The 26,436-nt window shown below is 54.4% G+C and overlaps 9 protein-coding genes across 9 annotated transcripts; 5 read left to right on the top strand and 4 right to left on the bottom strand.

Moving 5' to 3' along the window:
• Positions 1-19: 19 nt before the first annotated feature.
• C8A04DRAFT_32799 (uncharacterized protein) lies at positions 20-379 on the bottom strand (the record flags this gene model as incomplete). Its single annotated transcript, XM_062782221.1, has 2 exons — positions 20-158; positions 243-379. Coding segments are annotated over 2 exons (276 nt in total), but the record flags the coding sequence as incomplete, so codon positions are not given.
• Positions 380-2,198: 1,819 nt separating this feature from the next.
• On the top strand, positions 2,199-4,226 carry C8A04DRAFT_32800 (mitochondrial succinyl-CoA:3-ketoacid coenzyme A transferase 1; the record flags this gene model as incomplete). The annotated part of the gene is made up of 7 exons (XM_062782222.1): positions 2,199-2,451; positions 2,542-2,826; positions 2,899-3,085; positions 3,143-3,441; positions 3,498-3,609; positions 3,688-4,027; positions 4,092-4,226. 7 exons carry the CDS (start codon positions 2,199-2,201, stop codon positions 4,224-4,226), a joined length of 1,611 nt encoding a protein of 536 aa, XP_062633047.1.
• Positions 4,227-4,406: 180 nt separating this feature from the next.
• On the bottom strand, positions 4,407-5,556 carry C8A04DRAFT_15618 (uncharacterized protein; the record flags this gene model as incomplete). Its single annotated transcript, XM_062778556.1, has 2 exons — positions 4,407-5,159; positions 5,260-5,556. The coding sequence occupies 2 exons, from the start codon at positions 5,554-5,556 to the stop codon at positions 4,407-4,409; spliced, it is 1,050 nt and encodes a 349-aa protein (XP_062633048.1).
• A 903-nt stretch (positions 5,557-6,459) lies between these two features.
• C8A04DRAFT_15635 (mitochondrial dicarboxylate transporter) lies at positions 6,460-7,908 on the top strand (the record flags this gene model as incomplete). Its single annotated transcript, XM_062778561.1, has 9 exons — positions 6,460-6,500; positions 6,571-6,602; positions 6,671-6,695; positions 6,767-6,834; positions 6,915-7,289; positions 7,367-7,385; positions 7,451-7,613; positions 7,678-7,763; positions 7,818-7,908. The coding sequence occupies 9 exons, from the start codon at positions 6,460-6,462 to the stop codon at positions 7,906-7,908; spliced, it is 900 nt and encodes a 299-aa protein (XP_062633049.1).
• Positions 7,909-7,931: 23 nt separating this feature from the next.
• On the bottom strand, positions 7,932-10,646 carry C8A04DRAFT_40515 (uncharacterized protein; the record flags this gene model as incomplete). The annotated part of the gene is made up of 4 exons (XM_062784972.1): positions 7,932-8,849; positions 8,909-9,047; positions 9,106-10,266; positions 10,390-10,646. The coding sequence occupies 4 exons, from the start codon at positions 10,644-10,646 to the stop codon at positions 7,932-7,934; spliced, it is 2,475 nt and encodes an 824-aa protein (XP_062633050.1).
• A 1,337-nt stretch (positions 10,647-11,983) lies between these two features.
• Positions 11,984-15,876, top strand: C8A04DRAFT_32805 (muts domain V-domain-containing protein; the record flags this gene model as incomplete). Its single annotated transcript, XM_062782223.1, has 5 exons — positions 11,984-12,286; positions 12,342-12,395; positions 12,461-12,632; positions 12,688-15,098; positions 15,187-15,876. The coding sequence occupies 5 exons, from the start codon at positions 11,984-11,986 to the stop codon at positions 15,874-15,876; spliced, it is 3,630 nt and encodes a 1,209-aa protein (XP_062633051.1).
• Positions 15,877-16,631: 755 nt separating this feature from the next.
• On the bottom strand, positions 16,632-17,748 carry C8A04DRAFT_32806 (uncharacterized protein; the record flags this gene model as incomplete). The annotated part of the gene is made up of 3 exons (XM_062782224.1): positions 16,632-16,913; positions 16,999-17,281; positions 17,345-17,748. The coding sequence occupies 3 exons, from the start codon at positions 17,746-17,748 to the stop codon at positions 16,632-16,634; spliced, it is 969 nt and encodes a 322-aa protein (XP_062633052.1).
• A 3,809-nt stretch (positions 17,749-21,557) lies between these two features.
• On the top strand, positions 21,558-23,041 carry C8A04DRAFT_15636 (uncharacterized protein; the record flags this gene model as incomplete). Its single annotated transcript, XM_062778562.1, has 2 exons — positions 21,558-22,474; positions 22,597-23,041. Coding segments are annotated over 2 exons (1,362 nt in total), but the record flags the coding sequence as incomplete, so codon positions are not given.
• A 1,998-nt stretch (positions 23,042-25,039) lies between these two features.
• Positions 25,040-26,352, top strand: C8A04DRAFT_15622 (C2H2 type zinc-finger-domain-containing protein; the record flags this gene model as incomplete). Its single annotated transcript, XM_062778557.1, has 3 exons — positions 25,040-25,185; positions 25,281-26,070; positions 26,113-26,352. The coding sequence occupies 3 exons, from the start codon at positions 25,040-25,042 to the stop codon at positions 26,350-26,352; spliced, it is 1,176 nt and encodes a 391-aa protein (XP_062633054.1).
• Between the last annotated feature and the right edge of the window lie 84 nt (positions 26,353-26,436).

The following is a 26,436-nucleotide window of genomic DNA, read 5'->3' on the forward strand; positions in this document are numbered from 1 at the left end:
ACCTCGCGATGTAGGTGGCGTAGAACACGGCCAAGCCCTGGTTGTACTGCAGGTTGGAGATTTTCAAGTCATCCTCGAGGCCGATGATGCGAGCATTGCCGACATTGGTGCGGTCGAGGAACGAGCAGAGGAAGAGCAGCGACAGGATTGGGAGAATTCTGGACGGGGTGTTAGCTAGTTATTGGACAGATAGCGATTGTGAAGTGGCGTTGGGTGGATGAAGAAGGCGGAATGCGTCTGACCTGGTGTCTGTCTTCCAGAGGATGCGTCGCGTGAGATGCGCCTCGTTTTCGAGCGTCGAGTGCCCGACGATGTCGGGGGAGGACGCGCCATGGTGTTCGGCTTCGGCTTTCTCGCCGATTGTGGGCGCGGACGACATTGAGCTCTGCGCGGTGTCGCGAATTTCGCGACGGAGCTAAATTGGGTGAGCGCAATCAGGGTACAAAAGACCGGATCGTGTGCTGCTTGTAATCACTCAGGATTGGGACACGGATTGAGGCCCGGAATGGTGTTGTGTCGGGAAAATGTCACGACCCTCGATGCAAGATGATGACAGATCCTGCGGGACGTGGGTAGCTCTGGGTCTTTCTTTTTTCTCTCCCCTTGTCTTGTGCGTGCTCGGGCAATCAACGAAGCGCCGGTTGTTTGCATCTGCATGCCTGACCGCTCGCTGATCAACTGCAAGGTGAGCATGGAAGTGGGCGGTCAACTTAAGACAGGATCACCACTCAGCTCGCCTCTGGCCATTGTAGCCGTCTATTGGCGGTTGTGATGACACGAAAACGTGGGACAGCGACTCCAACAACCCCAAATGTTACTTTGAACCAGGGTAGGGTCATGAATATGAGAGCATCCCCCATGCTCTCTCCCCCCTTCCAGCGCACACAGTGAGGGGATGGGGGCCGAGAAATCAAGCAGCCGAGCCGAAGCGGAACCGTGAGGAGTGCTAGGAATCCAAAGTTGAGTCCCGATTGGGAATGTCCTGTTCACGGGACGTGCTGTTGCATCCACGGCATGAATCCCGGCCATATTCCTTCAGTGACAGTGATACGAATATCTTGGCTCCTTGGCTCGCGCCCCCCAGTGGCCTCCAAGCCGGCCCTGGTCCCAGGCTTGGTTGGGGAAGGTGTTACATCGGGTCCACCCCTGGGGTGCTTGGTGTGCTTGTTTCCCCGCAATCGCTGGGGAGTGCAAAATTGCCGGGCTCTTGCCTGTTGCTTGTTGACATGTTGTGGAGATAGGATGTTGAGGGGAGCTATCGCGCTATGTACATTCGTACTACAGGAAGTTCCAGGCCCCTGATATTCTACTGTAATGGTGTGTTACTGCATCGCGCCGTGTCTCGGATCCTGGACCGTGAGGCTGAGTGGAATTATTAGCCGCGATATTGCATAAGAGGTAGTTACACAGTATCCGTATTCGATTCGATTCGCGTCTCTTGGGTCTCGTACTAGGTAGTCGAGGAGTCGAAGCCCGGACCGAATCAGGGCGAGAACGAATTCGGGCTGAACCATGAGCTCTTTGGCGATTGTGTCCGAAGGCTTCACCGATCTAGCCCCTTAAATCCCTGCAATGGGGACTTGGAGAAACTGATGCCTGTTAACCATGCGAGCGATGGCCGTTAAAGAAAAAAAACCGTGGCGCAAAAATACAAACCGAAAACCCCCCTTTTTTGGAAGGCGCCACCCTGACATTCCAGAAACTGAGCCCTTGAATCCACTGTCGTAACGGCACCAAAATCTGGCCTCCGGCGCGTCCACCCCTCTGTGACGTAGGGGTCTTGGCGCTGATTCCGTCCGGTTGGCAGAAGAAGAACCCGTTCATTTTTTGCCATGCATCGACGAAGCTGAAGTCTCGAACTGGGTGCCGAGGCAGAGAGTGTTGTTTTCAATCTGCTTTCGTGCCTTTGTGTCGCTGTCTTGTGCTGCTTTTGGTGCGCATTGCGAACGACGGATATCTTAGATTTCTTGCTTTTTTTGGCCTACATCGCCCGTTTATTTTTATACGTTCAAATTGACAACACTACTCAAACAACGCGGATACATTCAACACTCACTCCGTTACTGGGGCACATAGCAGACAGCGAAACAATGCCTGGGATACAAGCAGCGCGGGCCGCAAGGCGGACCGTATCGACGACCATGGGGACCCTGACAGCAACAAGACCATCATCTTCACTCCGACCCCTAGGAGCCAGTATGGTTGTTCGTTGTGTCGCGCGGACACCCTCCCGGACGACGGCACCGGGGCTCGCGCTGAGCGTGGGAGGTTGTTTGGCCCGGAGTGGTAGCAAGATGCACTTCTCACAGTCACGGCATTGGAGGTCGGCCGCCGTGCCGGAGGTGGATCGCGGGGGATCGAAGCTCTGGGGGAGCGCGGATGAGGCGGTCGCTGATATTAAGAGCGGATCGGTATTGCTGAGCGCGGGGTTTGGGTTGTGCGGTGTTGCGTGTAAGTCTTGTGGAGGGCCGGTGAATAAGCTGTTGTGAACTGTAATTTTCTGGGTGAAGAGGAAGAACTGACGTTGATCCGCCCACTTAGCAACACTCATCGCAGCGCTCCGAAAGCGCGGCCCCGACTCTCTGCACTCCCTCACGGCCGTGTCCAACAATGCAGGCGCTGAAGGGCGCGGCGGGCTTGCTATGCTGACCGAGAACGGCCAGGTCGACCGCATGATCATGTCGTTTCTTGGTCCGAACAAGAAACTGGAACGGCAGTATCTGACGGGAAAGATTGCTATTGAGCTGTGCCCTCAGGGTACACTAGCTGAGAGGATACGGGCGGCTGGGAGCGGTATTCCTGCGTTTTTTACGCCTACTGGTGGGAGTATGTGTGCTTCTCCAGCCGTGCATTTCCGTGTGCATATGTTTGTGTCAAATAGGAGCTAACTGGGCATAGACACGCTGGTACAAGAAGGGGCCATTCCCGTTCGGTTTGATGCGGATGGGAATGCAGTTGAGTACGGCCGGCCACGGGAGACAAGAGTATTCGACGGTCGTCCGTACCTGATGGAGACGGCACTATACGGTGATGTGGCCATTCTTCGCGCATCGAAGGTGGACAAGGCCGGCAATTGCGTATTCCGGTACGTATCTAAGCGTAGAGAGCGCTGCTGGATGATGTCTTGCTGACTTTGCCTTAGATACACTACCAAGTCGTTTGCACCACTGATGGCCAAGGCGGCCAAACTCGCGATCGTGGAAGCTGAGAATATTGTTGAAATTGGCGAGATCGATCCGGGCGAGGTCGACCTTCCCGGGATTTATGTTGACCGTATCGTATCGGCCACAGAACCGCCATTGGTTGAGGTGTTGAAGACGCGTTCGGAGGCCTCCACCAAGGGGGACAAGCCAAAGACAGATGCGCAAGCTCGGAGGGCTCGTATTGCCCGGCGGGCGGCTAAGGAACTCAAGGACGGGTTTTATGTCAATCTTGGTGTTGGTAAGAACCGACCTGGTACCTATGGATGAGGTGCAATACATACTGACCATCCTTAGGCCTTCCTACTATGGCCCCGTCATTTCTCCCACAGGGGCAGAGAGTCTGGATCCAATCTGAGAATGGCATTCTCGGAATGGGCGACTACCCTCTCCCTGACGACGTCGACCCGTATGTTTCCTTTCCCATCTTTAATCCACCCCCTGATTTTGCATTTCCCCCTTTTTCTGGACACTAACCTGTAAGCAGCGACATCATCAACGCGGGCAAAGAAACAACTACTCTCGTCCCCGGTGCCGCGACCTTTGACTCGTCCGAGTCGTTCGGCATGATCCGCGGCGGGCACGTCGATGTATCCATTCTCGGCGCTCTGCAAGTGAGCGCGGCAGGCGATCTAGCCAATTACATGATCCCGGGGCAGGTATTCAAGGGCATGGGCGGCGCGATGGACCTCGTTTCCAACCCGGACAACACCAAAATTGTCGTGGCCACGGAGCATGTGGCCAAGGACGGGACGAGTAAGGTGGTGCATACATGTAGCTTGCCGTTGACGGGAGCGAAGGTGGTAAGCACCATCATCACGGATTTGGTGAGTTACTACCTGTTGTTGGGAGAGATTGTGAGTGCTGTTGTGACGCTGACTTGTGTTGTAGTGCGTGTTTGAGGTAGACCGCAAGCAGGGCACGCTCACACTGACGGAGATTGCGCCGGGAGTGGAGGTGGAGGAGGTGAAGAGCAAGACAGATGCGGCGTTTACGGTAGCGAGCGATCTTAAGAGTATGGAGTAAGCGTTGTATGTGTGGCTGAATAGCAAGCAAGCATGGGAAGTGTTGGAGGCGTTCTGGTCGTTATTTATTGTAGCATTTCTGTATCCACGCTCGCATGTCTGCCGGGGGATAGATACCCAATCATATATTCCTTATCAACTAAGCATCATTGCTTCGCCCGCCCTCCGTCATCCTTATCTATCAAATCTTCGCCTTCTCCCCATCCCACCTTGCAAAACTCCCACCCACCGCCTCCGCAATCGCATCTACACTCTTCAACAACCACTCACACCCCTCATCCCCCGCCAACCTTTCTATACCCTCCGCTTCCTTCTCTCCTTCCGCATCAAGCCCAACAAACTCCTCCCGATGCGCCCCCTGCTCAACCGCCTTCCGCAACCCAAACACATGCGACACCACCTGCGGCCCAACCCCCGTCTGCGCCCGCAAACACGCCACCGCAACCACACTCGTCAGTGTACGCCCAACCACCCCAAGTTGCTGACCCTGCTGCCCCTGCCCCTGTCCCCGACCCCCGCGCTCCGGATCCGCCAACAAAGGCCCATAATGACTCCCCAGAATATGCACCGGCAAATCCGGATGACTCTCCGCCAACTTCGCAACCAATTTCCCCTCAAACGGCGTATAAATACTCTCCCAAAGTTCCCTCCCGCGCCGCGCGACGGCGTCGACATTGTCGGTGGAGACTTGCCGGGAGGGATTGGTCGCGAGTTGGCTGGCCCAGGGGTGGTGGGCGATACCCTGGCGGAAGGCGCTGAGGGTGTTGATGGTGCGGGGAATGCCGTTGAAGGAGATGCATTTGAGGCCGATTTCGCGGAGGAGTTCGGCTGTTGATAGGGGGGCCAGGGAGGAGGATGGGGAGGTGAGGTCGGGGACGAGGGCGTGGAGTTCGAGGAGCGCGGCGGGGGAGTTGAGGGTGAATGTTGCGGCGGCCTGGGGATGGTGGTTAGATTTTTGGATTGTTTTGTTTAAGGGGGGATTTCTATTTTGGTTTGTTCTGCTGCTCGCCCTTTCAGGGCTGGTTGAGACGTACCGACAGCGTCACCCACGGCCTGTCGCCGTACTGGCGCTCGCGGGCCTCGCGGGCAATGCGTGTGTAGACATCGCGGATGTGTCGTGGCGCGGGCGCTTGGCCGGGGCGCGCAAACGGCGCGTTGATGAGTGCCTTGAGCGACGGAGAGAGCTTCGACATGGAGGTGGATTTCTTCTTGATGTTGTTCTTCGGGTGGTATGTTCTTGGTTTGGAATTCTTTTCTTCGGTTCCTTGGTTCTTGAGATCCCGCGGTTTCTCACGGTTGCTCTCCTGGTCTTTCAATCGCGTGAAGGGCATGCCAAAGGCAACGAAAATACAGGGAAAAAAAGGTACGATAGACCGGCCGTATACAAATGTCCAATGAAGAGATCCCGTCACAATGGCTGCATTCCACGTGCGCTTCACTTTCTGGCCCGTTCTGTCGTTTCAAACGGAGGACCTGTCGCGGAGTCTCGCATCGGGCACCCCACGACCTCGGCACAAAATCAATGCGAGAACCCCCGAAAGACGCCGCTGTCGTTGGGGTTTTTGCCCACAGACAGCGAGGTGGAGCCTTCTGACCCTGCATTCCCGGGACCCCTGAGCCCCTGAACCCCTGCTGCACAAGTTCCCACTTTCCCCGCTTAAAAACTCCACGGGTTCCTCGAGCGGCGAACGGATGCCAGAAAATTGGCCGAGACCCCGCCATGCTTGCCGGACATGATGGACCACGAGACTCGTTCAAGACTGTGTGGGCTCTTGATTCCATGCCACCATGCTAATGGAGTTATTCGTACGCCCGTACTTGATCACGCCACTTCGAGATGAGGAGCGGATATCGTAGGCAACGCTGACCGGTGTGTTGTTTGCTTCTGGATTGGAGATTGGGGCCGAGGGGCCGATAGTTAGGTTCTCAAGTCCTCCAAGGTGTGGTGTAAGTTCGAAATCCATGCTCCACCAGGGGTCTGTGGTCATCATCGGAGCCATAATTGGCAACGATTGTGGTTTGGACTTGTAGTGTATCGGACATATTTGTGTCTGCAGACTTTCTTGAACCGCCGTGATTGCAAAGCAACGAATGTGGAGGAGATTGGAGTTCTCGTCTGTAGATTACTCCCCAGTGACTCTAAGCGATAATTCTTCAATTTTAGTCCTTTCTTGTTTCCTTCGTATGTTACGGTTTAGGACTTCCCGGATTGCCTTGGAATTGACTTGACCGTAATGTCCCAGAAAAAGGGTTCCAAGCAGCCGTTTTGGCTCGGGTGAGACTTCTTGGCCTGTTAAATCCATCTCGATCAACACCCTTAAAAACTAATATATCAAATCTCACAGGGGTGCCGCGGCCTCAATATCCGTGTGTTTTAGTGAGTTGAGATCCTCAACGGTTATTGCTTGTCCCTACGACCGGCTGTGGCTGATATGTTTATTGCAGCACACCCACTAGATCTCACAAAATAGTATGACTCTGGCTCAGCCTTGATGGTTGACTAGCACATACACGCATTTTAACCCACCACCCATCTCTTAGTCGGATGCAAGTCCTCCAAACACGTGCTCCCATGCTACGCACCTTATACAATTTCGCTGTGCGAGACGGTCCGCCTGCCCCCCTTGAAACCTTCCCCCTTTAACCCCTTCAACCTGGCTGACGATACCTACGAGGAGCCAACATCCAGGCATTCCCTCCCTCTGGTCCGGCCTCTCAGCCTCCATCCTCCGCCAATCCACCTACTCCACAGCCCGCTTCGGCCTTTTCGCCGTCCTCTCCCGCCAGCTCCAACAATGGTCCAGCAGTCCCAGTGCCCCCAACGCCAAGCTCTCGACTTTCGCCACTGTTGCGTGCGCAGGCGTGGCGGGAGGGTTGGCTGGTGTGGTTGGGAACCCGACCGAGGTGATTCTCGTGCGCATGTGTGCGGACGCGGCGAAACAGCCGGCGGAGCGATTCGGTTACTCGAATGCCGTGACGGGGTTGTGGCGGATTGGTAGAGAGGAAGGGGTCAGGGTATTTGGAAGGGGGTTGACTGCGAATGTGGTTAGGAGCGTGCTTATGAGTAAGGTGTTTTTGGCTTTTATCCTTTGGGCTCTCAGGGAAATGAGGTGGGCTAACCTACTAACACGTCTTGAAAAGACGTTTCTCAGATTGCGCCGTAAGTCCTGATTTCGCTTCCTAGGACGTAGGACATACGCAGTGCTGACTCGAGAGCTTGTACAGATACGCCGCAGCGAAACGGATGATCCTATCAAGGACCCAGTTGCAGGATGATATCCGCACACACGCCCTTGCTTCGCTCTTCGCTGGCACGGTAGCCACCACGGTATGCGCACCCGCAGATGTGCTCAAGAGCAGGATACAGAGCGCTGCTAAGGGGTTGAACGTATGAATCTTATCCTGGGAGTCCTGGGGACCGTGTCGAAATCGGACTGACCGACCCGCGTTAGGTGATACAAGTTGTTCGAGATGGCTTGGGACGTGAAGGTCCCATGTTCTTGATGAAAGGGTGGACGCCAGCGTGGTTGAGATTAACGTCGGTCGCTCATCCATACCTGCCCCAGGAACTCCGCCGCTGACGATCAAACAGACCACACACAGTCCTCACATTCGTCATCATGGAGAAACTGCAGGACCTCGTAAATATGTCGACCTCCGCTCCAGCTCGGGTAGCGGTTTAACAACACTTTGCAAACTGTTGCGGTCAGGTTCCAAAGTCGGGCAGATTAGACCAATTTAGCCAGTCCAACGCGGCCGCGTCGTCCCAGGGATACATGCTTAACGCCGGATCCAGCTCATTGTTTACCCGACTGAGCGCTTCCACGATTTGGTCGTCGGACATGGACGAGAATTGGATCGGTTCATTCCAGCCTGGGGGCTCCATGAAACCGGAAACTGGGGGGCGGGCATGCATGGTGTCCGTCATGCTGAAGCTGGCCCGGGTAGTGTGGCTGGAATTGTTGTTGGGCCGGGTATAGGCAGTTGCAGGGCGGCGTTGGGAAAGGAGATCCGGGTGAGTGCCCGCACGGGGTCTGACGGAGGCCTCGGGAGGAGCGGGTACGGAAGCGGCCGCCTTTTTGACAATGTACTTGAGGTATTTGCCGTATAGAGTGGACATACCGTTGCGGTGCTCCGTGGTCGAACCCACCCGCTCCAGTACTTCTGCGGTCTCCTCAATGAGCGTGCGGACGCTGGGAGCCAGATTTGAGTTGCCTGCAAACTGCCCGCTGAGTCGCAGCGCGAAGCACGCGGCGAACGAGATCATGATTGCTGTGTTGTTGGGCATGCTCGATAACTGCCCTTCGCCCTGAATGGCGGCCCGCATGACGTTGAGCGCCGATGATAAGCTAGCAGCGTGGAAGAAGTGCCGCACCTCGGTCGGCGCTGTCGGGTGGTTGATGACAGTGCTGTAGATAGATAAGCGTGTGTGTGTGACAAGAATTTGAACGTAAGGTGGCAGTCGATGCTGGGGGCCGCTTCCGATCGAGATGCCCCATTTGGCGTGCCATTCGTCAAAGAACTTTTCGACAATCATCTGGATAGACCGGGCGACCATCGAGCCATCCGCTCGGCCGTCTCTAGACTCGTCACAAAGGGCTCTGATAGAGGAGAATAATTCATCCTTGATCGGTCAGCTTTGTTGGCTTCGGTGAAGTGTCTCGAAGTAATATCCCAACTTACCAAATCCCTCCGTAGAACGGCCATCGAGACCAAATGGCCGTCCATGGTGTCGGCGATACTTGACAGATGCCATTGGTCGCAGCCTCTGAGTATAGGTGTGATAGGGACGGTGTAACAGCGTCCTCTCGCCAGGCACATCCTAAGTTGCGTGAGTTCCGTACTTTTGAGACAGGGAATTAGAGCACCACACAACCTACCCTCGTTCCAACACAAACAACGCAATCCAGCACCGCTCTCGCCTCCTCAACAGTCTCTGTCCAAACTCTGACGATGGTTCCACATCCCCGAAACCATCCAGGGCTAGGGCCACCCTCGGGTCGATGCAGTCAGCCCTCGCGATACCCCCAAAGGTCCCATCACCACGTCCACCCGGCCCTTCTCGAAGCGAGGCGATCGGCACAAGAATCTTGTGCAACGACAGATCTAGTGCCATGGTCGTGGCCATGGAGACGTACCAGCACGTCTCGTCGTCGGTGCTGTGCTTGCCGGGGAACATCCAGGGCACATTGACCATGAACCCGAGCACGATCTCCACGGAGCGGTACCGGTCTAGGATGATGCGGTTGACCAGCGCCTTGCAGTGGTTAGACAGCCGACGAGAGAGGGCGGAGGCCCGGGGCATGAACAATGCCGCAGCAGCGGCAATGGATGTGAACAAGAATGCGGAACGAGATCGGGTGAACGCTGCCGTGTAAAGGGCCGGATCGAGACCCCAGCGGGTATGAGCGAGGTTGTGGTGGAAAAAGTTGAAGAGCATCTCGGCTTCTTCCACAGTGATCAAGCCGAGGGAAATGGGATCCAGGTCTGGGCCTGTGTCGAGGCTGAACTGGCTAAGCTTGAAGAACTTTTCGACTTCGGAGATCTTGTCGCTCTGCTTGTTCTGGTGAGCTCGCTGCTGAGACATGGCTTCCGACGCCGCGTGGCGATCAACCCCAGACTTGGGTGAGACATGCAAGTCGGACGCCCGCGCGAGGAGTTGGAGCGGGTTCTCAGCATCATCCACTGCTAAACTCTCTTCTCCCACATGGCCTTGAGAGGGTGTTGACTCCTGCTTCAAGCTGATGCCGTCTTGCTGTTGGTCCGGGTCTTGATCCTGGTCCTGGTCCGAAATGGAGCTGTCGCCGGCGTCGGAAGATACGTCCGGCAGGAGGATGTCGTTGCCCTGCCTGGACTCCGGACGGGGCTCCGCGCCCCTGGCCCGGGATTGGTCGTGATTCAAGAGAGACACCGGGCCATGCGGCCCCGGGCCGAGTAGCAGTTTTAGATCCGAGACAACTTGGGCTGCCTCGATGCCGGTCCCGGTCCGTCGCAACGCTTGCTCCACCTGATGCAAGGCCTTCTCCAGTCCTGTGCGTTTGCTGCGCGTCGTTGGTCAGCAGTCGCAGGTATTAAGCAAAAGTAACAAAAATCAAGGGAAAAAAGAACAAGAGTAGAGAAAACTACACGTAAAAAAAAACTAAAAAAAAAAACTGTAGAGCTACTTTTTGACACCCTTCCGGCGACCAACATGAAAGTCCGGCCGAACACATTGGACCCCCAATTGCAGACATCGATGGCAACGGTCATCGTCTTGCGCCCGGCCCTTTTCACACTTGATTTTGGAGCGACGACACACAAGACAGGCGGCAGCCCTCCGACTATTCAGGTCGCGCGGCGAGTCACGGGAACTGGCGCTGGCGCCGATGCTGACGCCTTCCGTGGCCACGGTGACACTGTCCGACCGAGACCCGTCCATCATGTCGGCATTCATACAACGGCTTTTGGGTGTGTGTTGGGCGCGTGTGCGCGCGCACCGCGGCCAACAATGGCGCGACCGACGCCGGGCGGGGGTAGCTGGCTTCGGCCGCTCGTAGTTCCTCCTCGCCTCACTTATGTGGGTGTCGTCGTGTTGCGGGAGTTTGTTGCACCAAGGGAAACCGTGACTGGCGGTCGAATTTCAGTGCACGAGTGAGATGTTGTTGGGGTAATTCGGGGTTGCCGGGCCCGCAACAGCTGGCGGACAGGCGGCAAGTGACGGTTGTCCTACGTCAATCGGTGTTCTAGAGACTTGCTGTGCTCCCATCATCTCTCTGCGGTTTCGATTTAAGGGCAAACGGAACCTGTAACACAGTCGAATGCTTCCGTAGGCGGTTTCAAAAAGTAATTATCGCGACATCGTCCTTGATTCCATACCTTTCATATCTCGCCCCGGGCCCGGCGGGGGATGTTCCGTGAGACAAACGTTGCATTCCTTTTTCCCATTCTATCATCCGGCTCGGCTTCATAGTTGATTACCCTCTTGTCCGACGGGGATTTATCCACCTTCGCCTTGCGGAGGCCCGTGAGTTCAGTCCTGCACTGGACGCGCTACATGGGTATTTAAGCATCTCAACACACTTTGCCCGTCTCGGCATCGGGGTCGTTTTCGAATGGCCCTGGTATCCGCCGCCGCATATTACATCTAACCCACAATGTTACGCCGGAGAATTCTTGAACTGCGCTCCTGTTGACGTTTGTTGGGTACGGAGTGAACTTCAAGGAGTCTACAAAATTGGCCCTGAACTGCCTCCCTCTCGTCCTTCGGTTGACCGTAACATCACAGGCCCATTATGGGAGGAGATTGGGGCAAGGGGTGTGTTTAATTCTAGAAAAGGTTGTGGAATAAAATTTCGGATACAGTCTTCAAAGGACTTGCGTTTGAACTGGATGGAAATAAAAGGACGCGTGGTATCTCTTCCCCTTAGCCCTCCCGAGAGCTACATGGTATTGTGGGTGTGAGATTGAGGATTTCCAAACCAAATGCTAATTATTATCTGTGTTCTGTTCTTTCTCAGGGAGAGTGGGATTCGGAGATGGGCTGGTGGGTTCAGTGGGGCAACCCTTGGCGTCGCGTGGGGCTGCTCCCAGCAGCTTGGTTCAGCGCCGACGCGACACCCCAGCACCCCGTCGCGTTTTCAACGCGTCCCACTTAAACTCCCAAGCTCTCATCCACGTCTCCCCCTTTCTTCACTTGTCTTTCCTAACTAAACACTTCATTGTATTTCAGCATCAATCACCGAATACCAGCGCTCACTGTATCTGCCGGAGCCCTTCGAAATGGGCGAAAAATCAACACCAGCCCGCACCCCCGCGAGGATACCGTCGACGGCGAAGAAAGCCCCCTCAACGGGCAAGCAGCAGAGCATTCTCGGCTTTTTCTCGAAGCCGGGGAATGGCCCTTCACCATCCACGAAGCCGGCATCCACGAGCAAGAAGGATGCATCGCCACAATGCCTCAAGGAAACCACCCGGGCCAATTCGATGCTCGCGAGGCGAACCGCGGCTGTGACCCCAGTTCCCAGCAGCGACGCCATCGAGCCCAGCAGCTCCCAGGAGAATAGAGATACAAGTATTGTCAAGGTAATTGGGGCCGGAGTCCACTCTCTCGCCGTCATGATGGGCTAACATGGAGCAGAAACCAACGGTTAGCGTTACCGACACCAACCTACCGAGCAGCCCCACCCGAAAGGTACTTACCCAAGCCCGATGTCGTTCAAACACCATGTTCGCTTTTTGTTAACCCATCAATTGTAGGCTAAGAAGGTTGTGAGCTACGCCGAATCCTCAGATGAAGACGACGACGACGCCATCTTTGCGACATTGAAAACTAGACGCGCTAAACAACGCCGGTCGCGCGTCGCGGTTTCCGACGATGACGACGCAGACACATACGAGGCTGAAGTGAATGAGCTGGAAGATGATGACGGTAAGTTTCATGCTGCTACGAACTATTGCGGCTTGAACTAACGGCTTTTATGTAGATGATATGGGAGACTTTGTCGTTTCTGACGAATCCGATGCGCCCTCCAAATCGAAAAAGAGGAAGCGGGCAGCAACCAAGCTCGCGGCTCCGCGCAAGAAGACCAACCTGTCATCTTCGCCTGGGCCCAGCCCGCGGTACTCACCAGAATGTGACGACGAAATAATGCAGGACATTCCGGCCTCGACGTCAACGGCGCAGAAGTGGAAGTACGATCCTGAGAATATTGAGCCTGTCGATCCTGCGTCTAGAGTCCCGGCCCCAAAATCGAAAGCGCCATCGGGCCCGAAACCGAAACCAAAACCGCACACCAAAGAACCCGAAGAGCGGTATCCGTGGCTAGCCAACATCCTAGACAGCAACAAAAATCCGCCCGGGCACCCCGATTTTGACCCAACCTCCATCTACATCCCTCCATTGGCAGAGCGTGGGTTCTCGGCGTTTGAGAAGCAGTACTGGGACATCAAAAAGAAGCTTTGGGATACTGTTGTGTTCTTCAAGAAGGGCAAGTTCTATGAACTCTACGAGAACGATGCCACCATTGGGCATCAACTTTTTGACCTCAAGTTGACGGACCGCGTCAACATGCGCATGGTCGGCGTGCCCGAGAGCTCACTAGATATGTGGGTGAATCAATTCGTGGCCAAGGGTTTCAAGGTCGCGCGCGTCGACCAGATGGAGTCTGCCTTGGGCAAGGAGATGCGCGAGCGTGACAACAATGCTAAGAAAGTGGACAAGATCATTCGCAGGGAGCTCGCATGCATCCTGACGGGCGGCACCCTGGTGGATGGGAGCATGCTGCAAGACGACATGGCTACCTACTGTGCGGCCATTAAGGAGTCGATCATCGACGACAAACCGGCGTTTGGCATTGCGTTTGTCGATGCCGCAACCGGCCAGTTCTTCCTCTCTGAATTTGAAGACGATGTCGACCTGACCAAGTTCGAGACCTTCGTTGCTCAAACATCGCCGCGGGAGCTACTCATTGAGAAGTCTCGTCTCTCCACCAAGGCCCTACGCATTCTCAAGAACAACACGGGCCCCACCACCATTTGGAACTATCTCAAGCCAGGAACTGAATTTTGGGACGCTGACCTTGCCCGACGCGAACTGGAATGCAGCCGGTACTTTGCCTCGGAAGATGGAGAAGATGAGGTGTGGCCACAGCAGCTGAGCGAGGTGAAGGACAAGGATTTAACCATGTCGGCCCTTGGGGGCTTGACTCACTACCTCCGTATCCTGAAGCTCGATCAAAACCTGCTCTCGCAGGGCAACTTTGCGTGGTACAACCCCATCCACCGAAACGGCACCTTGATCCTGGACGGGCAGAGCCTGATCAATCTCGAAATCTTTGCCAACACCGCCAATGGAGGCTCCGAAGGGACTCTATTCAATCTTCTCAACCGTTGCATCACCCCATTTGGTAAACGCCTATTCCGGCAATGGGTTTGCCACCCACTCTGCAACACCCGGAAGATCAATGAGCGGCTTGATGCGGTTGATATGTTGAACGCCGACCGGAGCATTCTGCAGCAGTTCTCTTCCCAGATGGCCAAGATGCCAGACCTCGAGCGCCTGATTTCTCGCATTCACGCCGGTGCTTGCCGGCCTGAGGACTTCGTCCGGGTGCTGGAAGGATTCGAACAGATTGACTACACCATGGGTCTGTTGAGTGCGTTTGGCGGGGGCAACGGGCTGGTTGACAAGCTCATTGCGTCTATGCCTAACCTGAAGGAGCCTCTTGGCTATTGGGAAACTGCCTTCGACCGGACCAAGGCTCGAGATGGCAAACAGCTCATTCCCGAACGAGGCATTGAAGAAGACTTTGACAACAGCCAGGATGAGCTGGAACGCATCAAGGGGGAGCTGCATGACCTGTTGAATAAACAGAAGTCTGCCCTGAAATGCAAGACCGTCAAGTTCACCGACGTGGGTAAGGAGATTTACCAGATGGAGGTGCCCAAGTCCGTCAAGGTTCCCTCGAGCTGGCGTCAGATGTCTGCTACAGCAGCCGTTAAGCGGTACTACTTCCGAGAGCTGGAGGATCTCGTCCGTGAGCTCCATGAGACCGAGGAGACACACTCCCAGATTGTCAAGGAGGTGGCTGCGCGGTTCTTCAGCCGGTTCGACATCGACTACGAGGTATGGCTGCAGGCGATCCGTATCATTTCTCAGTTGGACTGCCTGATCAGCCTGGCCAAATCGTCATCCGCCATCGGCATCCCAAGCTGTCGCCCGACGTTTGTGGACGACGAACGAAGCGTGGTGAAGTTCACAGAGCTGCGGCACCCGTGTATGATGAACAATGTCGCCGACTTTATCCCCAATGACATCAACCTTGGTGGTGACGAGGCTAAAATCAACCTGCTAACCGGTGCTAACGCGGCCGGTAAATCGACCGTTCTTCGCATGGTAAGCTCAACATCCCCCTCTTTCTTGCCTTTTTTTTCTTTTGCTTTTTGGCCGTTTCTTAGATAGACGTACTGACCTCAACGTCCAGTCCTGCATCGCCGTGATCATGGCACAAATCGGCTGCTACGTCCCGGCCACCTCGGCCATTTTGACCCCCATCGACCGCATCATGTCCCGTCTCGGCGCCAACGACAACATCTTCGCAGCCCAAAGCACCTTCTTCGTCGAGCTCTCCGAAACCAAGAAGATCCTAGCTGAAGCCACCCCGCGTTCCCTCGTCATCCTCGACGAGCTCGGCCGCGGCACCTCGTCCTACGACGGCGTCGCCGTCGCCCAGGCCGTGCTGCACCACGTAGCCTCGCACATTGGCTGCGTCGGCTTCTTCGCCACGCACTACCACAGTCTCGCGGCCGAATTCGCGCACCACCCCGAGATCCGGGCGCGGCGCATGCAGATCGATGTCGACGAGGCGCGCCGGCGTGTCACGTTCTTGTACCGCCTCGAGGACGGTGTGGCCGATGGCTCGTTTGGTATGCACTGCGCGGCCATGTGTGGGATCCCAGGCCGTGTGATTGAGCGTGCGGAGGTGGCGGCGCGTGACTGGGAGCACACGAGCCGGCTCAAGGAGAGTTTGGAACGCGCCAAGACGGGGTGTTATATCCCGTTGGGCGTGCTCAGTGATGTGGCCAGTTTGTTGGGACGGGAGGGGGCTAGGGGTGAAGACGGTGTGGGGGAGAGAGGGATGGAGGTACTGTTGAAGGCTATTGAGGCGCTTTGAGGGCACGATGTATAGGGTGTTTTCTTGGGTGAAACAGGTAATATCAATAGTAGCTTTGCGGAGGTTGCCATGCGGATATTTTGTCTTTTTTTTTCCCTTTTCCCCCTTTGGGCCACAGGTGTAGACGGAGGTTTTCTAGTAGTTGCTGGGGTAATGTACTGGCTGTATAATTCATTGCAACGTCTGCGATGGCTTGGCGGTATCCTCACATACACGGTAGCTTTCTGTGCCTTGTTTAACCTGGGTTTGACTGGTTCCATACGTAATTACTGTACAAAAAGGTCAGATATTGGGGATATTGATCTTGATTCCGAAAACAGCAGAGTGATGAAGTTTCGGGCTCATGGTGTTGTTTGGCTTTTAGTGAATATGCAGTCGCGTAGGACGTGATATGAGTAGTATGACAAATAACCGAAACCCGTGTAGGCGGATGATTTGGGGATATACAGTGCTATTCTATCCCATCCGGAGTTTAATCAAGGTTCTATTTCAGCTAGGAGGTCGTGTGCACGCCATGACCCACCACCGTCACCTCGTCCCATCTTTCCCAAACTCCCTCTTCATCTTTCTGACGTCGGTCACCGTCCAGATTTTGGTTTTTCATTCTTAGGTACAACATGAATGTGAGATCCTAAAGGCGGGATCTGTTTACAGCATTGGAGAAAAAGCTCGTCTTCGCGGGGCTGTTAATGATTCATTGGCCGGCAAAGTTGAAGGTTTTAGCTCGGACTGGTCTCAACGTCGCACGCTAATGATTATCTACCGCAGTCGCGAAAGGTTTCTCCACTCGAGTAGCTAAAATCCCGGCGGATCTTGCCCTCAAGCTTATCTTCGTACTCTGCTACATCTTTGTACCTGGTCTCGCCAACGCAACGGCTCGCCATCCATCTCACCAACAGGAGGGCATCGGGGGTCGGTTCGTCGCCTCGGAGATCCAGTTGGCGCGATTGCCGGAGGACGACTTTCTTGATGCTACCGTCGAAATGGGCGATTGTTATAATGGCAAATTCGTGGTTTTGGAGTGTGACTAACATGATCTGTTTCTAGATGTTACCCGCCTGCTTCTGACATCTTTAGAAAGCAAGTGCAGATGGACTGTAGCACGATGAAAGATACACATACGGGTTTTGTATGGGACCCAGTATGTCGACGCATCCATAACCTATACTTGACAAGCTCGAGAGTATATTCGACCACACTGAATAACACTCCCTCGGATGGCGGTGCGGTGGTTGTATCGTTCGTTATGCAAACCAGGTGGGGCTTCCTTTCGAAAAATTGGAACCAGATCCATTCGGGGGAGTACTCGTATGGGAGCTGTTCTCCAGTCTTTCCGTTCACCAGCGTGCCCCTCTCATAGGGGAGGTGCACACTATACTCCTGACCGGTGTGCCGTGGTCTCCCGCTTTGGCTTATGGGTCAGATATAAACAGATTAAAAACCACACGAATAGGGAGGGGGAACTTACCCTGTCGAGCGCCCCATGGACTTGGGAGAGAGGTCCTCGGCCAGGCCACGGAGGTACATTTCGCACCAAGTGACTTTGGATTGCTTGGGCCGCCAACTGTTCCAGCCCCAAGTCATAATAAATCGACCCCTATCCGGATCTCCAAAGTCTTCCGAAACGTCTTTCAGCATCCATGGCTGGAAATGTTGTTGGCTAGTGAGGTCCCATGTTGTCTCATCCACGTCCAACTGTTCGCCCACCACCACGCCCAAAGATTCAAGTTCAGCCCCCCCAAGAATATTGGCTTCCAGGTCCGTGAGGTTTGCTAGCATCGGCAACACACACAGAAGCTCTGCCGCTTCGGCATCCTGATGCGGGCGATCTTGTTCATGTCGATTCTCAGGGTTAGTGAATCCCCAGCCCATCGTTGGCCAAGTCCGGCAAGACGCGATGCCAGTGTTGGGCCTCCATGGGTAATCTCGGTATGACGGGACTCTTTTAAAGTCATAAGGCATAACGGAGGCCGGGGGAAAAGGGATATGAGTGTGCGAAGGCAGGAACGAGTCGTTTGGTTAGAAACGAGCTGTGCTGGTTGTGGTATAAAGTTATTTTGGATTAGGGGACTTGAGGTCGAGATAATTAATTAAGGCAAATAATTGGTAGGTATCTTGGGCGGCACAATGTATCCAAATTTTAGCCCCGCACTGACCGCACTAAGAATATGCTAATTTGAGCCCCTTGCCGGGAGCAATGATAATTATGTAATAACATCTGTTTCCAGAGGTACCTGGTGCGCAGGACGCTTGATTGTTTGCAGGCTGGCCTTGCCATAATTACCTACCTTGCCACCTTGACAACTGACACGCGTACAAGTAAGTGTACTCAAGCTTACCTACGTACCTATCCAGGAGTCACCGCCTCCACAAGAAACAAATGAACAAACACTCACGGTTCGCACAACCTGGGGCGTTTCTGTCAAGCGGCGGAGGTGAGTAATGCTAGGACGCACCTTCGTATTTGCGCATCTGAAATTCTCTCAGACTCTATCCGAACAACCTACAGCATTGTGTTTTGTCTTTTGTGTAAGTTGTGTAACTCTTCCTCCTGCGCGCCTTGCCTGGCGCACTCCTTTGTGCCTACTTGCGTGCTCGCATGGCTCCCGCATGGCCACCTGCGTGGCCACCTGCGTGTAATTAGTGGTGTTGTGTTTAGCGGTGCCACTAGGTGGAGGTGGTGCCACCGGCCGGAGGTGCAAGGCCTACCAAGCGCTGGATTGATGGGGAAAATTTCGTGGAAAATGCGATTTTTGATGCGGCTTGGATGTATGTAGTAATTACATAGTACATGGTACATATATAATCACCTTCAAAATGCTCGAGGGGACACCTTTTAGGGTCGGGGATATGTGGGTAACAATATATGGGGTTACGTGTAGAGTTCAGGGACACAACCCAAAGTTTCATGTCTCTTCATTAATGCCATGGCTAACGAGCCTTGGATCGGGAGCAAATAATCAATCAGACCCCAAACGGGCCGTAATTAAGCTCGACCGCAAAACTTTTGAACAACTTTTCATCCACCCCCATTAGGCTTTTGACACCATCAAACACATCGAGGCGAGCGTGGCACGGACTCTTCGGTTGGCCGTAATTACCGACTTCTTTAGCCTGGCTACGAAGTATTCCGAAAAGAAATCCAAAGAATGTTTGCCCCTTGGGTCGGCACGGGCGGCACAGTTGCGGACATGGACGGGCTCCGACCTGGGCCACATGGCCACCGGACTTGGCTTCCCCTACCCTGTGTGGAGAGGCGCATGACACAAGCGGCCCAGGGCCCCAGTTTCCTCTGGCACAACGGGACTCCGATATGCGACGGCGGCGACGCTGGTAGATCCCATGTTCTCCACGAGGCTTTCACGCAAAGCACATAAAGTTTGACTGTACAGAATCAGGTTGCTTTTCGGAGGCGCAGCTGAAACTTTGCCTCCTGTACCTCTAAAGTACACAGCATAGGTAGTAAGTTACCTGAGTTAACCGGTGATTTGGCTGGGCACTGTTGGTGATGGGATAACCCTAACCCTAATTACGGCTCAATTCAGCATAATTACAACGTGCAAGAGTGAAACTGCCAGTCTCCTGGACTTTCCATGTATTTTTTTTTCCCGCGAATGGAATGAAATTTCGGGTTTTAAATCTTCCTGGAACGGATAGGTCACCAACTGGGCCGAATGTCTGTCGAATATTCTTGTGCATTAGCCGATCATCCCGCCCGGTGTCCAAGAAGAATCACTGTGCGTGTGATCGGGGGCGGAAGGGTTGGGGGCCTTATTGGGACTTAGACTTGAGAGTCTGAACCTCTGGGTCACGCAAGGCAAGAACCAACAGCACCAACAACATGGCTAATTTTAGCCGCCCTTTGCTCTCGTTCCCAGCAGTGGTCGAATGTAGTGGGCGTTTTCAATCTATTGCCAATACAACGGAGCTTCATATTATAATCGTCTTTTGTATTGTGAACCGTACCGCTGACATTGTGGTCAACCTAGGTAGTTATAGAGGTATAGCAGCTACCCACGGATAATGGCGAGTGGTGAAGACACAATGTTGGGATTGACAGATCCCGCCTCAATCACATCAGCTCTCCTCGCCTAGTCCGTGCTGTGCCGGCCAGAAACAGCTTTGGCCGGTTGGTGATTGTCCCAATTCGACTCCCAAACCAGACGAATTCAGTTTGCGACCAACCCATCCACCACCCCCTTGGCTAACTTGAGGTCGTTCGACACCGTGCAATTGAGGCAGGCTCAGAATTTCCAGAGAAATTGCCGCAATCAGTCAAGATGAGTTTTGCAAAGGTGTCTCGCGTTGTTTCAAAGCTGCAGCCAACACTTCAACCGTTCAACGCCTCGACCCGACTGCACTCCAAGGACTAAGGTCTCACACTGAGACTGTCTAGGCGTCTGAACTGAGGCACTCGCCGTAGGTCCGGCCAGCCGGTCGTCTGATGGAGGTCCTCCGCGCCGCCCACCGGCCTTCCGTTGACCTCCAGGACAGAGTTGGGGTGTGGAGATGAACCAACGTCAGTATGTGCCGTCAACAGCCTGGGCTACCATCTCGAAAAGTTGGTCTTTCTGCCCTTGCGCCGGCGCGGGTTGATCTTGTTTCGGCCATGAATCCAAAAATAACCTTGGGGCAACTCATCTCTGGAACAAGTCTGGGGAACGGCTATAAGAGGATGAAGAACGCGAGCAGTGGCTTCTGAAGATACACCTACTTTACCCATCACCGATATTCTCCATTTCATCTAGCTTCACCTCTCATCATTCACAACCCGTTGTCAACCTTTTCCTAGATTCTGTTTGATTTCCTTGCGTACTCTCTGCCCCTTTTATTTCAAACCACAGAAAACACAACCCTAAAACACCAAAAACACCAAAAAAGATTAAAAAAAAAAAAGGAAACGTACGCACACACACAACACACACACACGCACACACGCTGTCCCTCACCACTTCGTTGTATTATCACTTTCTTGTTGTTTTCATCTTCTTTGGAATTCTTCACTGTATCGTCCTGCGATCTACTCACTTCCCCCCTGCTCAACCAAACCTTCGCCTGGTTGCTCCATTTCTCGCTCCCTTCCCTGTTCTCAACGTTTTCTCTTTCCTATCATCTGCCCTCTGTCCATTCACCCCATCGTTCTTCTCTCCCTGCCTGTCATCTCTGGATATCAGTCACCGGGCACTGTACCTGGTTCATCGTCAACTCACCGGCCACTTGTTCATCACGCGACGTTATCCTTGGGTCAGACCGTCGGTCTTCGTCGTCACCCTGCCTCCTTCTCTCTCTCTCCTCTCAAACTGCCATTCATATTTTCTATTTGGCTCTCATACACGCTCTACAACCATTCCTCCTCTTTACCGCGCCACATCCTCGCAACTCCAATTACAACCAGGCTTTCAGAGCTGTCACCTTCGTTGTTCCACCCGACGGCCTTTTACATCTTCAAATCACAACCTCTTTCAGTAACCGGCTTTCTCTTCCACTTGTCTCCATTCGCCCGTTGGCCCTTGCGGTGCTTCCTTATTAACGTCAACTTGGATCCTCGCCGGGCTACTGCAGCCCTCCGTCTCTTTCGCAAGCCCTGCATCTCTCGTCCGAGTCGTCCCTCATCGGCCATCCGACTGTCCCCGGCGCTGTCTCCCCCAATACTTTTGGATTTACCCTGACATACCGTCACAATGCTGGAATCGACCATTAAGGAGTGGGTTTCCGCGGTGCAGAAAGATCCGTCGATTCCCGAGGCAGCGCACAGCCTAGCGTTGTCGGATTGTGAGAAGTTGGAATCGGGTTCCAACATCGGCCACACTGGATACTTGCGTCTTCGCACTGTCTGGTATTGTTACAACACGGGTCCACGGATGCTCGCCACCTTGATCACCGGCAACGAGCGGACGGAATACCAAGGATATGTTCACCCCGCGCTTCACTCGGAGGCGGAACGCCTCGTGAAGCAGGCTTCCTCGGGTATGCACAGCAGGCTTGGTTATTACCTAGACGAGATGCATCGATCCTCGGGGGATGCGAGGTACCTGTATCCCGAGACCGAATGCGGGTTCTTTTCCGCGGTGCGATACTGGCAAGCTATGACGGCCACCCACGTGAAAACAGACAGATCAGTCGTGTCTAAAATCTCAATCTCCCCCGGCTCCGCCTCGAACAACCAGACTGTAGTAACGCCACCGCGCAATGACACCCATCGCAACGCCCAAAACTCAGCCTCTGTGGACGAAACCTACGTCAACACCGCTCTTCTCTTGCTCTTACAGGGTGTGTGCCAAGAGTTCAAGCAGCCGTTGCGCCCGCTGCATTGGGTCCCCCCACGCATGGCGTTGCATGTCAAAGTGCCGGGTTCAGCTGGGAAGAAGAAGGAGTTGTTGGAGGCGCGGGTCGACGGATACCTTTGCGGGCTGGTCGAGGTACCGGGCACTAAATCCAGGTTCACCAATCCCAAGGCGATTTGTGAGGCAAAGGCGGCGGTGAGGAAGTCGCACAGGACCGAAATCGAACGGCAGGAGTCCGCGGAGATGGCGGCTTGGATATCTAGCGATCGTGGGGCAGGAGAACTGCTTCAAACCTCGGCTAGCGGTAGAAGAAGGTCGGTCTCATCTTACTTTAAGCCCCCACTCCCCCCTCTTCCTCTCCCCTCCCCCCCACCCCTCCAGCTCCCCACGACGACGGGCCGCCAGCAAACTTTGAGCTAACTCTTTTCTAAATCAGACGTCTCATGGTCTCACAGGACCGTGACGAGATTTACATCATCATTGGCGAGTACGGCGAGGAGTACGAGCGCTACATCCAGGGTCTCGAACCCAAGCATGTTATTCCACCCATCAATACCCAGAATGCCGACCCGGCCGACCGCAGCGCCGCATTTCAAGACAGTCTCGGCTCGCCCACATTTCTGCTCCGGCTCAAGGGCCAACATGGTCTAAAGAAGAATGTGATTGAGGGCTGGGGAGCTGAGGAGTTAGGGGCCGTGAACTCTGAGCCTCAGACGGACGTCAGGCGCTCGGACCGGATCGTAGGTGGTAAATCTGACCCCGAGTATTTCTCGGCCGACCGTTGTCTCATCATGCACCGCTTTGGCCCTTGGGAGACATCCGATCCTGAACATATGAAGGACCTCGTCACCCAACTGTTGGCCCTGATGCTCCAGTTGAATTCTGCGTCTCCTCAAGACCATCACAACACTGGAGCCTCGGCCGGGACCCCGCGGTCCACATCCGGGAGCCGATCCGGGACTTCAACCCGGAGCTCCTCCTCCAGTGGAGGGTCTTCCTCTCCCGGAGGGCCTTCCCACAATCAGTCCCGCGAGGCGTCTCGCGGCCGGCCTCCTAAATGGTCCTACGACGCGATTCCGAGACTCGACCGGCCTATCCCCGAAAGCCCATCTATCAGACGAGATAGGAGGGGCCCAGTGGACGATTCAGCCCGCACCCAGCCCCGAGCTTTATCTGAGAGCCGCCTCGGACGCCCCCCGCTCCCCCCCACGCAGCGTCCACGGGAGCTGACACCGCCCGGCGGCTCTAGCGGACTGCCGAGCCGGCCCCGGGCTCCCATTGCGCCCCCCGAAGGCCAACCCCGAGGCGATTCGCCGCCGGGAAACAATGCCGGCCGGTCCCAGCCCCGCAACCCGCCGACGACGGGCGGCGGACCCAGCCAGAATAACCCCGGCAGGGGCGCCACGGACGACCCGAACAGGCGGGGTCCCATCACGAGGTCGCAGAATGCGCCCAAGAAGGACCCCGAGCATGACGGCTCGGGTGCGGGTGGCCACGGTGCGGGTGGCCACGGTGCGGGTGGCCACGGTGCGGGTGGCCAGGGCTCGAAGCCCCCGAACCGTGGACAGCCTCCTAACCGCAGCCCTTCGAACGACCGCAAGTCAAATTGAAATGGGGCCTGACGGACGAACAGGTGGAAGCCGGGGAAGCCGATGGCTTTTTTTCCTTCTTTCCACTGTCACGACCCTTGTTGTTGGGACCTGGCGCCGGTTTGCTGGTGTCGGTTGGAATTGGTGTGTTTTTTCCGTTTGTTTTTCTTTGCTTTGTTTGTTTTTGGGATAGATTTACGTGTTTTCTAGATTTGGGCATGTTCGGCGTTTGTCTTTTTTGCTTTTTTTATAGATGGGGTTGGCAGGTTGCGTTTGAAAACATACGAGAAAATATCAAAAAAAAGCTGGAAAACGAAAAACTCTGAAAAAAAAAAGACGATTAACAACCTTTAAAAGAAAAAAAAATGGGGGAAAAGACAAAAACAACAACAAAAAAAAAGCTTGGGGGTCGAGGTGCAGTGTTTTCCTGTTTTGGCGTTTGGGAGTTTGGGAGTTCACCTAGATCATAGATAGAAATAGAGTGCCCGGAGCTTCCCTCAAATCCTGAGTCCTAACAATTTGCCTTTTCTGTGATGCGTGATATGACCCATGCTGGAGGACGACACTGAGTCCATGCGCAGTCGCCTAGTACGAAACTTACTAGCACGTGATTCATTTGTTGGTCCGCCAGGTACTTTCTCTTTACATGGGACGGTTCGGGGGAGCATCCCCCAAGAGAGGAAGAGAATGAGCTTAAGGAAGGTGCAAGTCGGACGAGAGAGAGTTAAACTTGGATTGGGGGATTATAACTATCCATTGAAGGGGACATGGTAGGGTACTAGGACAGAGAAGGAGACATTTTACAAGGTATGTGGGTTGCTAGTCGTTGAATCAAATGTTGTTCGAATGTTTTATCTTGTTTTTAATACAACATTATTGGTGTTTCGGGACGTGATCATACAATGTTCCAGCGAGTAATACTCCGTATTAAAGCAATCGAGAATGCAATGCAATAATTGCCAAAAGAGGAAAGTGGGGCAGTTTCTGGAAGAGGGTATTAGACACTCCGACTCATTATGAATCATATTTTTTCATCGTATCATTATTCACAGTGTGGCGATTGGCGATTATGAACTACCTCTACCACGGCAGCCTGGTCCATAAAAGGCTTTCCTGTTCACAACTTCATACCAAATATCAAGTTCGGACATTGAAGTTACAAATTTCCACAAACGTTACACGACTTGACGATCTCTGACCACCGCACAACCTACGCCGCAGCGGCACAGCCCATCTTCGAAAAGCTTGTTTCAAATAATTCAGACGATGTTTCTGAGTTCTGACAGCACTATGGACGGATCGGACACTGCAACAGTGGCTTCGGATGAAATTCCCATTGTAACCCCCTCACCCGAGTCGTTGCTGCAATGCCGTCTATGCAACCTGTCCTTCGACACGCCTGGGGATAAACGACAACATGCAAAAAGTGAATGGCAGTGAGTCTCTCTGTTGCTGGGCGTACCGTCCATTGGCAGGCGTAACGACCCGGGTTTCATGGGTTGTCATGACAGTTATTCTAATGGCTAGCCAGTGTTTATCAAATTCGTTGTCGGGTAGCAGAACCGGGAACCGTGGTGTCCCCTCCCGACGTAAAGTCTGGAACGAGACACTCCGACAGGCGGCTGAAACGTCGTCAAAAGCAAGGTTTCGAACCGGGTGAACTTTCCGAGCAGAGTGGTCCCAGTGATGTTTTGGAGGAAAATGGCGACAACGATATCGATGCCGAATTTTCGGAAAACGATTCCCTGTCAGAAGACGATAACGAGGTCGAATTTATCCCCGAGGAGTGCTTATTCTGCGACAGCTCCAGCGAAGACTTTGCCTCCAACGTATCTCACATGCACCAGGCCCACAGTCTATTGATTCCCTTTCAGTCGTCGCTTGTAGTCGATCTTCAAACCGTGATCTGGTTTCTCCACATGGTTATCTTCCGGTACCGGGAATGCATCTGCTGTGGTCGGCGCCGGCGGACAGTGGAAGCGATACAGCAGCACATGACCACGAAGGGGCACTGTCGTGTGGAGGTGACAGAGGAGACGCGCGGATTTTACCATCCCGAGCTTTCCCAACACGTGGACCTACGTGACAAGGCGGCAGGCTTGGGATCCGCAGTCCATCATCAAGAAGACGGGACCCTCCGCCTTCCGTCAGGCAAGATCCTCTCGCATCGAAACAGCCATATCGATACCACTATTTCCCGAAGACAGCCCAAACCACCCGCCCATCCCGACACTTCCACCTCGCTCCCAGAGCCAACTCCCCATGCCGACAACAACAGCCAGTCCAACCCGTCCGACGGCGGGGTCACCACCACTACACTCGTCCCTCGAAACCGCCCTCACACCGCCCAGCCACCCGTGGAGCAACCGCCTCAGACACAGCTTCAAACTCAACTTGGACGGCTTCGTGCCGGCGACCAACTCAGCCTAGCCCATCTGTCGGAGGCTCAGCAGCGGTCCGTGTTGGTAGCCCGGCGGAAGGGCGTGGACGAGGCACGGCGAGTAGAGCGTCGGAGCCGGGGACGGGCGGATGCGGTTGGGAATAAGGTGGCGGTGCATACGAAGTATTATAAGCAGGAGGTGCCTGTTTATATGGGGGGTTGATGGGGTTTGTGTGTAATGTGTGGGTGGTTATTATGATGCTGTAGGAGAGTGGTGCGGGTAATCAATTACTTTCTGAGCAGAGGC

The sequence above is a fragment of the Dichotomopilus funicola genome, assembly GCF_033296635.1.
Source record: "Dichotomopilus funicola strain CBS 141.50 unplaced genomic scaffold C8A04scaffold_100, whole genome shotgun sequence".
Lineage (NCBI taxonomy): Eukaryota > Fungi > Ascomycota > Sordariomycetes > Sordariales > Chaetomiaceae > Dichotomopilus > Dichotomopilus funicola.